The sequence below is a fragment of the Centroberyx affinis genome, unplaced genomic scaffold (genome assembly GCF_046629955.1).
Source record: "Centroberyx affinis isolate AG114_WGS23_722 - 3 ecotype Tasmania unplaced genomic scaffold, CSIRO-AGI_Caff_v1 ptg002192l_1, whole genome shotgun sequence".
Classification (NCBI taxonomy): Eukaryota; Metazoa; Chordata; class Actinopteri; order Beryciformes; family Berycidae; genus Centroberyx; species Centroberyx affinis.
The window spans coordinates 67,810-83,408 of record NW_027280500.1 but is presented as its reverse complement, the minus strand read 5'-3'; the positions used below and the strand labels follow the sequence as shown (position 1 = coordinate 83,408).

Below are 15,599 nucleotides of genomic sequence, written 5' to 3'. Positions count from 1 at the left end.
CACTAATCAAACCTCTGACAGCAATTTGACAAGCAGTCTTTATTTGTATTGCAACATAACACTATGCCTGACAGCAATAAGACCAAATGAATGAATAGAAAGATTGACAGAAGATCCTTTTGTTTTAACTGTCTCCTAAAAATACACAAAGAAAATGAAGACTTTACTGTTGGATCTGAAGGGTTCCACATTATTCTGACTTTACTTTTTAACTTCAACAGTTACCTTATAGTCCAAATGTTTAAGTGGTGATATATAATTATTTTTCCTTTTTTCTCCTCTTTCATCATCATGTAGGATTTCTTTTAAATATCTGTATTGTATTGTACCTATTATCTTTTTGAACCTTTCAGTGTTGGTGTTGTATTAATAAGGAAAGCATTCCAAATAAACCGTCTGGCTTCTTACTTCCATTTCTCAAATATTGTCTTTTTATATGTGCTTTTGGTCTTTATATATAAACTGTGCTAATAAATAAAACTAAAAGTCAACCAGCAAATGAAATGACTACAGTTATAATATTTGGATGATGTAACATGTGTAGAAAAACCATGGACATTCTGTAAAACACACTCATTTCTCACAGTACTGACAGCAGAGCCACTACAGGATTAACCTGATCCTGGTTGTTAGCCTGGTCTGGAGCAGGCTAGCTGCAGAGACTAAATCACCATGGTTACTTGTCCGGGATAAACTTGGCCTGCTTTCGTGCAACCGACTTGAGGCTAAGTTTATCCAGGATAACCAATATTTCCAGGCTTAATCCCTTATCCTGGTTTTGTGCAATACCCCTCAGATTATGTCTCTTTGTTTACTGTAGTATTGTTGTAGTATTTGTTTATATGCAGCAGTACGTTTGTGGAATAGGTTACCAAGTAATATTAAGACACTTTAAGGTGTAGGAGGTTTGAAATGTGCGCTCAAGAAATGTCTCAGAGGCCAATAGGATTATTTTTTGTTTGATAATCGGTATTTGTTGTATTTTTAAAATCGATATATTGTTGTATTTACATATAATTGATGTTGAACAAGAACGAGTGTCTTTTTCTTTGCAGAGCTGTAATTTTATGAAATTGTCAAATAAATTCATTCATTCATTCATAAATTGTCAAAAAAAAGTCACACTGTAAAAGAAAACTGATTGTTTCAACTTAAAAAAGTTAGTGTCCGTGCTGCCTTAAAATTGTGAGTTGACTGAAGTAGTACTGAATAGTTAGGTCAAAGATCATTAATTAGTTAGTTCTAATGTAGAAAAGCTAACTGAGTGAACTTAAGACAATAAGTTCAATCAACAAATGTCTAGTCATGCTGAATCGTGCTTCCAAGTAGAATGCAGTAATTGATGAACAAAAATCCAGTGTTATTTATTTTTTCACAAGGTTTGCTAGGTTTAAGTTCGAGTTCCTCTTGTATCACATGATAAACACACAGCTCAGCATATTGTCTGCAGCTGCAATACACTGTAGTGGATTGTACTTGCCATGTGCATCAGAGTGAAACTTACTTGATTGTGAATTCCCAGATACATAGATAAGATAGATAGTAGAGTTTATCATGGTTTTGTATTTATTTTCTTTTTATCAGAAAATGACCTATGATTCACCAAACATACACACATTACAGGTTTCTATCCTGTAACTTCATTCAAACCAGAAGAAGGAAGAGTTTCTGGAGAGTTAAACCGAACGCAATGCATACTGGGAAGTCTGCTAATAAACTATCAGTGTTGAGTTCAGTGAATGCTTTATAAGGTGTTCTTTCAACTCATAATTTTAAGTCGCAAGATGCAAACTCATGATTTTAAGTCATGAAGCTCATAACTGGCACTTTTAACTTGAAATTGACAAACACATCTATATACATTGTGTTAATGGATAAAGATGAGTTGATTGCACTATAAGTTTTTACAGTGAGTATGAAGTAAACTAAATGTGTCTCTCCTCCTCCATCAGCTCTGATACCAGTCTTACCCCGGTTGGTCTTGATCACAGCTGGGTCCAACTTGGTGACCAACTTGTCCTTGACACCAGAGAGCTGAAACACACACTCGTACTTCCCCCAGTCTTCAGCCTTTACTGATGAAACGTCCAGCTGAACGCTCATCTGGAAGGTTCCATCGTGGTTGGGGAGGATCTCTCTCTGGTCCATGTGGTCCTGAAGCTCCTCTCCATCTTTCCTCCAGAACAACATGACTCTGTCAGGGTAGAAACCTGTAGCATGGCAGCTGACTGGAGAGGAGTGAGTCTTCTGGAGGAGAGACACAGAGGGAAGAACTGCAGAGAGAGAGGAGGGGGGGACAGGGGGCAGGGAGGGAGGGAGGGAGAAACAGACAAAGACAGAAACAGGTGGGAGTGAGAGAGAGGAAAGAGTGAGGGGGAGGGAGAGAGAGATAGAAAGACAGAAACAGATATGAGTAAACTCAAAAAACATTATAATTATATGTACAGTGGGTCTCTATATGTTGGTTCATATTCACTGTAATGTTTCTGTACATTAGAAACAGAAGAGACTTTTTTGTGTCCATGAAACTACATCAGGCCATGTGACTCTACCTGTTCTCTGCAGAGTGCTCTTCCCATAGTCCACATACTTCTTCAGCAAATCAATGCACTCCTTGGTGAGGTAGTACTGTAAGAATGCTAAGTCAGCTTTGTCATTATCCCACTTCTGTTTGGTGATGACAGCCTGTGGTGTTGAAGCGATCCATGTCTGTGTCTTCAGGTCCAATACCAGCCAGTCTTCTCCATTATAACCATACTGATGATGTCCATTAACATAATCTCCAGTCTCATCATCCCACTCACAGCCAATCATCCTCTGAAAGGTGTGGACACCTGAGAGAGAGAGACAGAGAGGCAGAGACTGCTGTAGATCCTAACACAGTCAGTATCCTCTCTTTACCACAGAGACCAGCAGACAGTTTATCTACACTGCTGAAGGTAGTGGCTTCATGTGAGCTGCAGGAGCACACACACACACACACACACACACACACACTGAGGTGGAGTCCTGACTAGCAGACACAGACTGAACCTGGTCCTGGAGTTAACATCACATCCACTGAAACCCGACAGCCAGTGGATCAGTCCCACAATATCCTCTTCCTAGGAGAAACTACAGAAGCTCACTAGACTGTCCTGAGGCTGGTCTAGAAGCTTCCACTGAAGGAGAGTTTCAGCCTAGGATTAGTCACTAGGCTAGACCTGGTCAGCCAGGACAGTGAGTCTGTTCAGTAGTGTGTTACTACAACTGGTCAGAATAAGGCAGAGACCAGCAGGACCATTATGGAGACTGGGAGGCAGTCTGTCTGTCCTGATTGGTCCATCCATACATCAATCATTCCATACAATCAAAAAACTATTTCCACCTGCAGATGTTGGCTTGGTGCCGCCTACTGGGACGGACCAACACACTGTGGTCAGTAGAGTTATTATCATCTAATGTGTTTCTACTGCTGGAAATTTATTATGGGATGGACCAACACACTGTAGTCAGTAGAGTTATTATCATCTAATGTGTTTCTACTGCTGGAGATTTATTATGGGATGGACCAACACACTGTGGTCAGTACAGTAGAGTTAATGTAATCTAATCTGTAGTTCTACTATATATTTATTGTGGGATGGACACAGTAGAGTTGGGTGTTAAACTTTTTCAACCTGTGACCTGGATGAGAAATTTAACATCTTGTCTTGTCAGCAGGTTTATTAAAACATACTGCTAACTGTCATATGGGACCCAGCAAAAGCAGCCTGTGTCCAGTTTCTGCTCCGTAGTTTGAGAAACCAGGCAGTAATGTTATTCTATCAGCTGTGTGTTGTGAAACTGTTGTGATAAACAGGTTTCTACAGTAGAGTTATTATGGAGCGACTCACTGTGGGCAGTTCAGTAGAGTTATTCTAATCTAATCTAGTGATAAACTGTTAATAATCTCTGCTGGTTATTATGGGATGGACAGAAACACTGTATAAGTACAGCAGACTAGCTGTCGTCGTATCTGTGTGTGTGTGTGTGTGTGTTTATGATGTAAGCTACTTCTCTCTGTTACTTTACAACAAACCAGGATGAAAAACATTTCAGCAATAAAGTGAAACATAAACAAACCTCCAGTTTGGTTGAAGCGCTGCTTCAGTGTCTCAAATTCGGCTTTGTGGACCAGCTGGGAATGCATACATCTCTCAGTGTTCCACTGCAAGTGCTCTGGATCATCTGCTATGACTTTGTTCATCCAGTCCTGTTTGGGTTCTACTCTCTTGGTGTTGCTGTCATAGTAACCGATCTGAACTTCATCAACCAATGCAACACCCACAAACTGTGGGAAGTTTGAGACTCCAGAGGATCCAGTGAAGAAATACTTCAGGGAGTGAGTCACTGTGGGACAAACAGTTAACATAAGGAACTCAGGTTTTGATTTACATTTTTTTTTTTTTTTTTTTTTATAAATCTTTATAATAACAATGTATGATCGGTTGAAAATTCCCTGAGCACAGCAGAGAATTTACATTTCTGTTTTATAACTATGGGACCAATAAATTAATTAATAAAACGACACTGTCTTGAGTAATGTACAGACAGTTTTCATGAATTTTGTAAAGGCTTGGTATTCATTAACACAGTCTCAGAAGGGATTTATAATTTGCCAGAAATTTAAGGTTATTTCACTCCAAAACACTGTCAAATATCAATTTTTTTAATATGCAAGATTTTACGACCTGGAAGGCATGAGTCATTATTGTCAACACAACAAAGATTTTAAATGTGATCTTACCTGGAGATGCAACATGACAGAAGAGCAGCAACAAAATAAACTCCTTCATCTTGTTTCTATAAAGACGTAGCCTACATTTTGAAATAATCGATAAATCGCCCGCTTGTTGAAACTTTCCGTCGTTCCGGTCAGCAGATCGTTGCAGTCAGCCTCAGTCATGAGTCCAATTCCAGCCAATAGAAATTCAGAAAAGACTGTTACATCATGGGTTACTAGGCTGAATTGAAGAGCTGAGGTTGTTATTTGAAAGTGAAACTATAGGCTAGGGAGAAACTAAAACAACGCATTACTTCACACACGACAGATTTTACAGATGTTTTTGTCTCTCAGTTTAGTTTTGTTTAGTTTAGTTTATTAGGATCCCCATTAGCTGTTACACTATGGAATTCTTCCCGGGGTCCACATAGAACAAAAAAAATGCATACAAATACAATACATAAAGATAAAAATTAAAAAGAAAGTAACAACGGACAAATTTAAAATCACAAAAAGGGGAAAAACACACAAACAATGGTAGTATGTTAAAGAAAATATAGAGTGCTATCTCTGATTGGACAGTTAAGAGACTAGCTTGTGAATGACACCACAGGAGATAGGGGCTAGATAGCCTCTAGCACAGTACACAATAATAATATACTGATACATAGCACAATAGTCAGTCGTAAATATGCTCACAGTAGAGGAGTGGGCAAAGATGTGGTATCACACACAAAGGCACACTTTTAGCTCAGTCTATCATACCATACACCTATCTGACAAACAATGCCAAGAAATAACAAAGATTGTAGGTAGCCTACTTTAGGCTGTTTTCATAACAAAATATTATTGCTTAATGGAAAACTGAAAATCTGTAGTGGTGGAGACTTCTTTTTTTTTGACCTGGCCTAAATAAAAATTATAACCAATCATGAATCATGCATTTCCCACCCCTGCCATAAACTAAAACCACCCAGTCAAGTTTCTGTAATAACGGAAGTTATATTTTAGTTTTTTCTAATTGCATCAAACACATTCAAACTACAAGCAGTAATCACTCCAAACATACAGGCCTATAACTGAGCAGCAGGTTCAAATACAACATAGAAGAACTTGCAACACATACAATAAATCTATATAACAGACCAAAGTCTAACATAAAGAACATACGAGGGGCTAAATGTCTTCATATATCGTCATTATGTTGCATAGCTTTAAGACATTGTTGCTTTCAACTTTTGTCAAGGATTTGGAAAATAATGTGATTTAGTTTATGAAAGCAACAAACTTCAGAGGGGTCTTAAAAAAACAACATTTATTTATGTGTGTGACTTCCTGAGCTTATGGATGTACTCGTGTGGGAAAATGGTTCAGCTGATGATGAGGTTGTTGTTCATGCTCAAGTCAATCAGCCGTTCTCCATTGTTGTTTCTTTCTCTGCACCCCTGGGTGCCCATTGCTCTCTGGTAGTTGGTGTTGTCAGAGCCCACTGTGGCTCTCAAGTCTCCAGTTATCTGAAGCATGTTGTGTTGGGGTGCTTTGGAGTTCGTACCAGTTGTCTTTGTCCTCTTCAGCCTCATTTGTTGGTGCACAGCACTGCAGGATGGTTAGTTTGCAGTACTTTGAACTGAGATGTACTCTGATCAACCTCTCTCTCACTGGGTCCCATTCCAGCAAGGTTTTGTCTTTCTCCTTTGACAGAATGATGGCAGAGGCAGAGGTGTGGCCAGGTCAACTTTGTTTGAGTCCCAAGTCAGTCTCAGGTCTTGAGTCCCAACTTTCAAGTAAAGTCCCAAGTCTAAATGTAGATTACCAAATCTAGTCCATGTTATTAATGTCAAGTCTCAAGTCTTTATGTAGATTACCAAGTCAAGTCAGAACAAATCAAGAGTCCAGTATCAATTTAATATCTTAAAGAAAACTAAATATCTAGGACTTTTCAATGCAATATGGTTTTAATAGGATAAAAACTTGGTAAGAGCATCATGAGTTTGATTTCTATAATCAGTTTCAACTTCAATGAATTCAATCATTCCATATTAATTCAGAAAACAGAATTTAAATTCAGTCATCTGTTGGAACAAATCTCATCACTTTGAATCTAAGTCATTTACACAAACACAAGATCTCAAGTCAAGACTTTAGAAACCTTTTCAAGTCATCAAAGTACAAGTCAGAGTCAAGTCCCAAGTCAGAATCCAAGGCAAGTCAAGTCTCAAGTATTCTCTTAATGCATCAAGTCAAGACTCAAGTGATTGTGACTTGAGTTTGACTCGAGTCCAAGTCATGAGTCCCCACCTCTGTGTCCAGGTGATGCCTCTTCATCCCACTGAGGACTTGTGGCGTCTTTGAGGCCTCCAACGTGGTTCGGACATTCCTCGCACCAAGAAATGGCAGAGAAATAAGCAGAAAAAACTGTTAATTAGGTTTTCAGTTTTCAGGGACATATTATTCATTCAACAATGTAAACCATTTTCTGGGCAAGTTAAACAAGGGGAACCATACTCCTTAACCTCCTTCAAAATCTCCCCCTACATACACAAACACACAAACACACACACATACACACACATCAATTCAAACTGTAAATTAAAACTTATTGCTCTATTTGCTTTCATGTTGGATGGGATATTAATTTCTGCATCAAAAGATAACATTTAGATATAGAGTGATGCAATGTGCTTTTTTGTACATCAGAATAAGGATAAAAAATCAACGTCAACTGTTAATTATTAATTATTAATATAATAATATATTTTTTTAATAATAATTAAATATACTGTAACACTGGGTGAGAAAATGCTTTATCACAATGGTTTTTTGAATCCTCACCAGCAGGTGGATGTGAATAACAACTCTAAATTGTGTTTTCGTCTCAAGGGAATTGATGATGATGATGATGAATGATTTAGTAAAGATAGAGTATCACTATCTGTGAGTATTATGCCAGTACAGCAGTTATGCACATCTGCACAGAATAGTTTACATGATGAAGTACTCACTGTGATCAGTTAGGAGATACAACTTCAGTAGATGAAGTCTCTGAAGCTACAAAAAGTCGACAAAATAAAAAAAACAATTTGAAATGAACAGCAATATTATAAGAAACAGAACTGTACATGTGAGATTAGTGATTGATTACTAATGCCTGGACATCTGCCTTGTTTTTTAAGTACAAACCATGGAAGCAACAGATATTATAATATTACACATTGCAGTACAGTAGATGCCAAAAAGAAAATCTAATTTTTATTTTTTAAGGAAGAAAACTTACTATTAGCAGGTCTGAATCCTGAAAAACAGACAAGAGGTTACATTATTATTCAATGACAGATTATGATTTAAGATTCATGAAAGGAAACACAAAGAGAAAATTAAGTTACATATATGCATTACTATTACTATATATGTCAACTAAATGTTTCTGTTAAGATAATATTTAAATTTTATGGACTTTGCATTACCAGAAGTACCACACATTAACTATATATTAAGTTAAGGAACAATAACATTAAGACTGTCACAATGTATGCTAAAATCCAACAGTGGAGTAAAAATGGCTTCAAGATGAGTAAAAAAAACTCTTCGTCCCTCACCATTATTGTTCCTTCTCCAGATGAAGACTCCAGCGATGCAGATTGCCAGGAGGAGCAGCAGTCCTGCAACGACTCCAATGACAAGAGCAGTATTGATCCCTGAAGGAGAACATGGAACCAAAACAGAGCATTCAGACTTTGTCACATAACACTGGATGGATCAGATTATGTCTATTTGTTCCACTTTAATATTTTAAGTATAGAGAGGAGGTCATGTGAATCGGACAAACAAGAGAAACACCTAATGTGTTTTAGTGAACCAACCGGCACGTTTGGTTGCCTTCAATACTCTCATGGAGTTAAAAACTGTCTGGTTGCCCAAATGGTGGGATGGTAAACAAGACTGAGCCCAAATTTACCCCCAAGGAGGAATAAACTATGTAGCTATCTGGGAACACCATACAGTACATAGAAACTACATGAGAAAATATAGGCTGGAACTTGTAATAGATACCATAAAGTAAAAGTTTAATTTCATCTGTTCATTTGGATACATAAAACTGATTAAAAACAAGAAATATCAAGATGACAAACCCAATTCAACTGGATGACAGAAACTAAAATGACAACAAAACCACAACAAGGAGAGAAACGGTCCAGTACAGAACAACAGAAACAAAACACATGAACTGTTAGTCAGGTGTAAGAAGTAAACTAAATGTGTCTCTCCTCCTCCATCAGCTCTGATCCCAGTCTTACCTGGGTTGTTGGTCTTGATCACTGCTGGGTCCAGTTTGGTGACGATGTCCTCCTTGACACCAGAGAGCTGAAACACACACTCGTACTTCCCCCAGTCTTCAGGTTTGACTGATGAAACGTCCAGCTGAACGCTCGTCTGGAAGGTTCCATCGTGGTTGGGGAGGATCTCTCCCTGGTCCATGAGGTCGTGAACCTCCTCTAGATCTCTCATCCAGAACAACATGACTTTGTCAGGGTAGAAACCTGTAGCGTGGCAGCTGACTGGAGAGGAGGGAGACTTCTGGAGGAGAGACACAGAGGGAAGCACTGGGGGGGAAGGAGAAAGTAAGAGAGAGAGGCAGGAGCAGGGGAATGGAGAGGGAGAGAGAGGGAGAGAAAGAGAAAGAGAGGGAGGAGTGGAAAGAGAGTGGGGGATGGGTGGGGGTGGAGAGGGAGAGAGAGAAGGGAGAGAGACAGAGAGAAATGGTGAGACGGGGAGGGAGGGGAGGAGAGAGGGAGAGAAAAAGAGAGGACAGAGAGGGAGAGAGAGGTAGGAAAGGGGGGAGAGAGAGAGGGAAAGAGAAAGAGAGGGATGTTGGGAAGAGAGAGGGTGAGTGAGAGAGACATAGTGAGAGAGGGAGGGGAGAGAGGGAGAAAGAAAGGGGGAGAGGGAGAGAAAGAGACAAAGAGGGAGAGAGAAAAAAGAAAGAGAGAGAGAGAGAGAGAGAGAGAGAGAGGGGGGGGGGGGACAGAAAAAGAAACATGTATAAATTCAAAAATCATTAGTTACATGTACAGTGGGTATCTATGTTGGCTCATATTCACTGTAATGTTTCTGTACATTAGAAACAGAAGAGACAGATGAACATTGTCGTGTCCATGAAACTACATCAGGTCATGTGACTCTACCTGTTCTCTGCAGAGTGCCCTTCCCATAGTCCAAATACTTCTTCAGCCAATCAATGCAGTCCTTGGTGAGGTAATTCTTCCTGTATGCTGAATTAGCTTTGTTTGGATCCCATCTCTGTTTGGTGATGACAGCCTGTGGTGTTGGAGCGATCCATGTCTGTGTCTTCAGGTCAAATGCTATTAAGTCTTCTCCATCATAGCCATACTGAAAGTTCCCATTAATGTCTCCAGTCTCATTATTCCATTCACAGCCATACATCAACTGGACAATGTGGACACCTGAGAGAGAGACAGAGGCAGAGACTGAAGTAAACCAGAGTGAGATCCTAGCACAGTCAACTATCAGTGGTTGATATCACATCTTTACCACAGAGACACACTGATCCACAGACACCAAAACAGAGGATCTACACCTACTGCTGTTACTGGCTGGATGGAAGCCGCTCACAGCCAAACATCATGTGGACAGTGTGGACGGCTCAGAGAGAGACAGAGAGGCAGAGACTGCTGTAAAACAGAGTGAGATCCTAACACAGTCAGTGTCCTCTCTTTACCACAGAGATCAACAGACAGTTTATCTACACTGTTGAAGGTAGTGGCTTCATGTGAGCTGCAGGAACACACACACACACACACACACACACACACACACACACTGAGGTGGAGTCCTGACTAGCAGACAATTACAATTACAATTTCCCATTTGGCAGACGATTTTATCCAAAGCAACATACATATGAGATTTTAATACACACAACACAAGCAAGGATCTAGTCAGGAGAGAACAACGAGAGTAAGTGCCATAAGCTAAGTTCTGGTCCAACAGGACAGAGGTGCTACGAGGTAGTACATAGATGCAATGCATAGAGTGCATAGAGTGCATATAAAAAGTTTTTTTTTTTTTTTTGTGATTACACAGACCTTCAAGTGAGAAGGTGTTCACTAATGTGTTTCTACTGCTGGAGATTTATTATGGGATGGACCAACACACTGTGGACAGTAGAGTTATTATCATCTAATGTGTTTCTACTGCTGGAGATTTATTATGGGATGGACCGACACACTGTGGTCAGTAGAGGTATTACCATCTAATGTGTTTCTACTGCTGTTGATTAATTATGGGATGGACACACTGTGGTCAGTAGAGTTATTATCATCTAATCTAATCTGTAGTTCTACTATATATTTATTGGATGGGATGGACACAATAGAGTTGGGTGCTTTTTCAACCTGTGACCTGGATGAGAAATTTAACATCTTGTCCTGTCAGCAGGTTTATTAAAACATACTGCTAACTGTCATATGGGACCCAGCAGAAGCAGCCTGTGTCCAGTTTACAGTCCTGCTCCATAGTTTGAGAAACCAGCCAGTAATGTTATTCTATCAGCTGTGTGTTGTGAACCTGTTGTGATAAACAGGTTTCTACATTAGAGTTATTATGGAGCGACTCACTGTGGGCAGTTCAGTAGAGTTATTCTAACCTAATCTAGTGGAGATAAACTGTTATCTCTGTTGGTTATTGTGGGATGGACAGAAACACTGTATCAGTACAGCAGACTAACATCCAGTAGTCTCATCTTAGTAATGTGTGTGTTGAGTCTGACTGTGTGTTTCAGTCAGGTGTGTGAATGAAGAAAACCCTCAGTATCAAACAGTTGAATCTGTGTGAATAATGGATGAAGGCTGGCCTATGCGTGTATGTGTGTGTGTGTATGTGTGTGTGAGTGTGTCGGAGAGAGTGTGTCGGAGAGAATGTGTGTGCGTGAGAGAGAGGGTGTGTGTGTGTGTGTGTGTATGATGGAAGCTACATCTCTCTGCTACTTTACAACAAGGATGAAAGGCATTTTAGCAGAATACAGTGAAACATAAACAAACCTCCAGTTTGGTTGAAGCGCTGCTTCAGGGTGTCAATGTCGACTTTGGAACCCTGCTGGCCACCCATAAAGATCCCAGTTTGCGTCTCCCAGTACTGTGGATCATCTGCTGTGACTTTGTTCATCCAGTCCTGTTTGGGTTCGTTTCTCTTGGTGTTGCTGTCACAGTGAGTTATCTGAACTTCATCAACAAACCCAACAACCACATACTCTGGGAAGTTTGGGACTCCAGAGGATGCAGTGTAGAAATACTTCAGGGAGTGAGTCACTGTGGGACAAACAGTTAACAAGGAACTCAGGTTTTGATTTACATTTTTTAAATGAAGTTTTATACTAACAATGTGTGATCGGTTGTCAATTCCCTGAGCACAACAGAGAATTTCAATTTCTGTCCAATGACTATGGGACAATAAATAAATAAAAAACAACTGTGTCTTGAACAAAGAGGAATGTATGGACAGGTTTCATTCATTTTGTAAAGGGCTGGTATTCAGAAGGGATTTATAATTGGCCAGAAAATTAAGGTTATTTTGCTCCAAGTTTAAGGTTCAGCTGATATTAATATACGAACACAGCGCCCTCAAATGGATGGTTTGGTAAAACAAAAATATAAAATACTGAGGATCTAACTATGCTGGTGGTAAGTGAACACATTGTCTGATGAAATTGCATTACTGTAAGTTGAATGATGCGATTCAAGTGTGTGATAATCTATTAATTTAAGAATCAACAGACTAGAGTAGAAAATATATATTCTGATGTATATTCACATCGATTCTCCATTTAACTTAACAATACTAGTAAGATTAAAACAAACTTATTCTCGGCTTAATCAACACTAAACTTAACAAAGCCAGATGTGAATATAATGCAGCTTAATGTGATATCTGACACGTATCATGACACCTGCATGCTTAACGGAAAGATTTAAAATGTGATCTTACCTGGAGATGCAACGTGACAGAAGAGGAGCAACAAAATAAACTCCATCTTGTTTTGTTGTAGCACAAAATAATGAATACATGTCCCGCTGGTTGAAAGTTGGTCTCCAGTCCGCAGGTCTTTTCCTGTTTTAATGTCTAGAACAGCCTCACAGCCACAACGGGGCTGAACAAGAGCCCAATTCTGACCAATGGAAATTCAGAAAAGGCTGTTACGTCATGGGTTACTAGGCTGAGTTGAAGAATTGAGGTTGTTTGTTGAAAGTGAAACTAAACTCAAGTAGCAAGAGAGAGTCTATAATAAATATTGCCTAGAATGATCATATACAATAGAGAAATGCTATGTAAAGATATATGAGCCAGGGAAAAAGATGGAAATGTTTAGGTTAAAAAAAATGAATGAAAGAAAAACATGTTAATGTTATGTAATAATATATGAGCAGCTGTTTAAAATGTGTCAATGAATAGGATGATTAGCTAGTTGCTTCATTAGAACTATGACTATTTTCAAAGCTAAAATCTTTGATTGCTCATTTGATTTAGTTGAAATCAGAAGGTGGGCTCATTCATCACCAGTCTGCTGATGTCTCATGTTTCATGTTTGTGTTGACAGAGTTCATTAATATCCAGAGAGGCTGGTTGTATTTTCCATTTAGCTGCTGAGTGTCAGTCAGAGCTTGAGTCTTGGTTCCTCATCACCTCCAACATGTTCCACTGAGAACAAAACACCAAAACACAGAAGCATCAACATCAGCATCAGTCCTGTTCTGGACCGGCCCGGCTTTCACTTTGACTGGCTCCTGATCAAAACACACTGCAGATCTGTTACAGGGCCAAGAAGGCCTTTAACACTGGACTAGGCTCTGAGTTCAAACAGTAAAACACTCGGTTTTCCTCAGCGGGTTTAGCCTTGAAACAATTCAACATAAATATGTATAACTTTACCTTTGGCGTGTTGGAGGCTTTATGGAAGTCGATTACAAACAGCTTCAACTCCAGTCTGAACAACATGCAGCATCTATCAACCAGCCAGTCATGGATAACTAATCAAGGAAATGTTATGTAGCCTAAGGGATAACATACAGCGAGAACATTATAGGAATGGAATACGAGTTTAAAATTATTTTATTTCAAGTTAAAATTATTTACAAGCTGCTGGCCAAAGATAGTTCAGCTGCTGTATCTGTCAGCATTAGCATCCATGGCTAAACCACTGATTTTTTTTTTTTAATGCATTTTATTTCTATCTATTTGTCTCAATGTCGTCTAAATGTTAATAAAAGGTTTATCATTCAGTTTACCATTACAGAGGAATCAGCAGTGTCACAGCACCCCCTCTGGAGAGATTATGTATCTCCCTTTAAACTGAGAAATGACCTGATGAGGATGTCACGTGACTTTCTGTTGGTCTCTCAATTATCAACCTGATAAATGATCATTATAATCTGTGACTCTGCTCTCTGGAAGTGTTTGTGTATTCATCAAGGTACCAGAAAGTTAATATGGTGTCAGTTAACGGGCCCACTATCGAGTGAAATATATAAAAAGAGCGTTTGCATGCGTTTGGACAATACTCTTTGTCGTATGAATGCCTATCTATGCCTAACTATGATCCACAAATACACAACACACAATTCAACAGAAAAACAACTCTGAATTTAGGTTTGCAGAAACATTTGATTATTTTATCAAACCCTTACTGCTATGCTACAAATCCCAAATTATTTCCCCCAACACAGACATCTTCTACCCCCCCCCCCCCCACAAATGCTGAAAAATGAACCAAGAGAAAAGAACAAATCAATGCAAATTTGACTAATGTGATTTGTCCAAAAACCTTCTGACAGATCCTATAACTTCAAATCTCAATATTCAATAAAACAAGTTTTGTTAATGTGCACTTTTGTTGAAAATTAGAAACCAGCTGCTCTTCCGGTGGCACGCTCACCCAAGATGGCTGCTTAACAGAAGAGGGGCTCCGTCAGTACTTTATTTTCCCCAAATAATCTATTCATAGATTGTTAGCAACTCAAATTATCGCAACTGGAAGAATTAATGGGAAGAAATGGCTCAGAAAAGTCACTATTTTACACGATCCGTCGCAAAATCAACGAGCAAAACTTTAGCCAGACAAAGAAATTTCTAACAGGATGGCGACGGCCCCGACAGGCGAAACCTTGGACTCCGGGGTGTAGCAACTGAATTAACGAGCATCAGATCAATCCTGGAAAATCTAGCAACAGATATAACCGGGATGAAAAACGGAATTCAAGCTCTGAACGAAACCGTGAAGAATTTGGGCGGCAGGATCTCTGAGGCAGAGACGAGGATTTCTAAACTGGACGACGTGGAGGCAGAAAGGGGTCCCATGCTGGTTGAGTTGGTGAAACGAAACCGACTTCTACGGGAAAAAATTACCGCTTTGGAGGGATTTTCACATCGTCAGAATGTAAGAATTGTGGGGATTAAAAAGGCACAGAGGGAAAAGACCTAGGCGGATTCATTGAAACACTGCTAAATGAAGCCCTGGAAATACAGGTGGATGACTTCTATGAGGTGGACCGTGCACATCGTGTGGATCCGACAGCGGGCATTACTTCAAGACCAAGGCACATCATTGTGCGGTTTCTGAGAGACCAAGCCAAGTCTGCAGACACGAAAAGGCATTCAACAAAGTTGAGTATTCGTTTCTGTTTCACACCTTCGAGCATTTTGGGTTTGGACCATCATTTACTAGGTGGGTGAAATTGTTATATACAAATCCGTTGGCCTCTGTTCTGACTAATGGGATAATGTCTTCGTCCTTTAACTTAGGACAAGGCTCGCCACTCTCTCCCCAAATATTTGCTTTGTTTCT

The 15,599-nt window shown here is 39.4% G+C and overlaps 2 protein-coding genes across 4 annotated transcripts in view; both read right to left on the bottom strand.

Moving 5' to 3' along the window:
- The window catches only part of LOC139655147 (major histocompatibility complex class I-related gene protein-like), a 47,799-nt gene extending 42,904 nt beyond the window's left edge, over window positions 1-4,895 (bottom strand). For 2 of the 3 annotated variants that reach the window (XR_011696056.1, XM_071532470.1), the window contains exon 1: window positions 4,769-4,832. Coding sequence is in view for 2 of the 3 variants with exons in the window: in XM_071532470.1 (XP_071388571.1) it covers window positions 4,769-4,817 (49 nt within the window). In the remaining variant the exon portion in view is untranslated. Of the gene's footprint in view, window positions 1-1,970; window positions 2,274-2,552; window positions 2,835-4,104; window positions 4,372-4,768 lie in introns of all 3 variants that reach the window. The other variant, XM_071532469.1, reaches the window with a different exon arrangement.
- Window positions 4,896-5,111: 216 nt separating this feature from the next.
- LOC139655148 (major histocompatibility complex class I-related gene protein-like) lies at window positions 5,112-12,862 on the bottom strand. The gene is made up of 8 exons (XM_071532472.1): window positions 12,746-12,862; window positions 11,803-12,069; window positions 9,928-10,206; window positions 9,040-9,345; window positions 8,341-8,439; window positions 8,019-8,036; window positions 7,747-7,792; window positions 5,112-7,121 (listed from the first exon to the last, which is right to left on the bottom strand). The coding sequence occupies exons 1-7, from the start codon at window positions 12,789-12,791 to the stop codon at window positions 7,752-7,754; spliced, it is 1,056 nt and encodes a 351-aa protein (XP_071388573.1). The 5' UTR covers window positions 12,792-12,862; the 3' UTR covers window positions 5,112-7,121; window positions 7,747-7,751.
- Window positions 12,863-15,599: the final 2,737 nt, after the last annotated feature.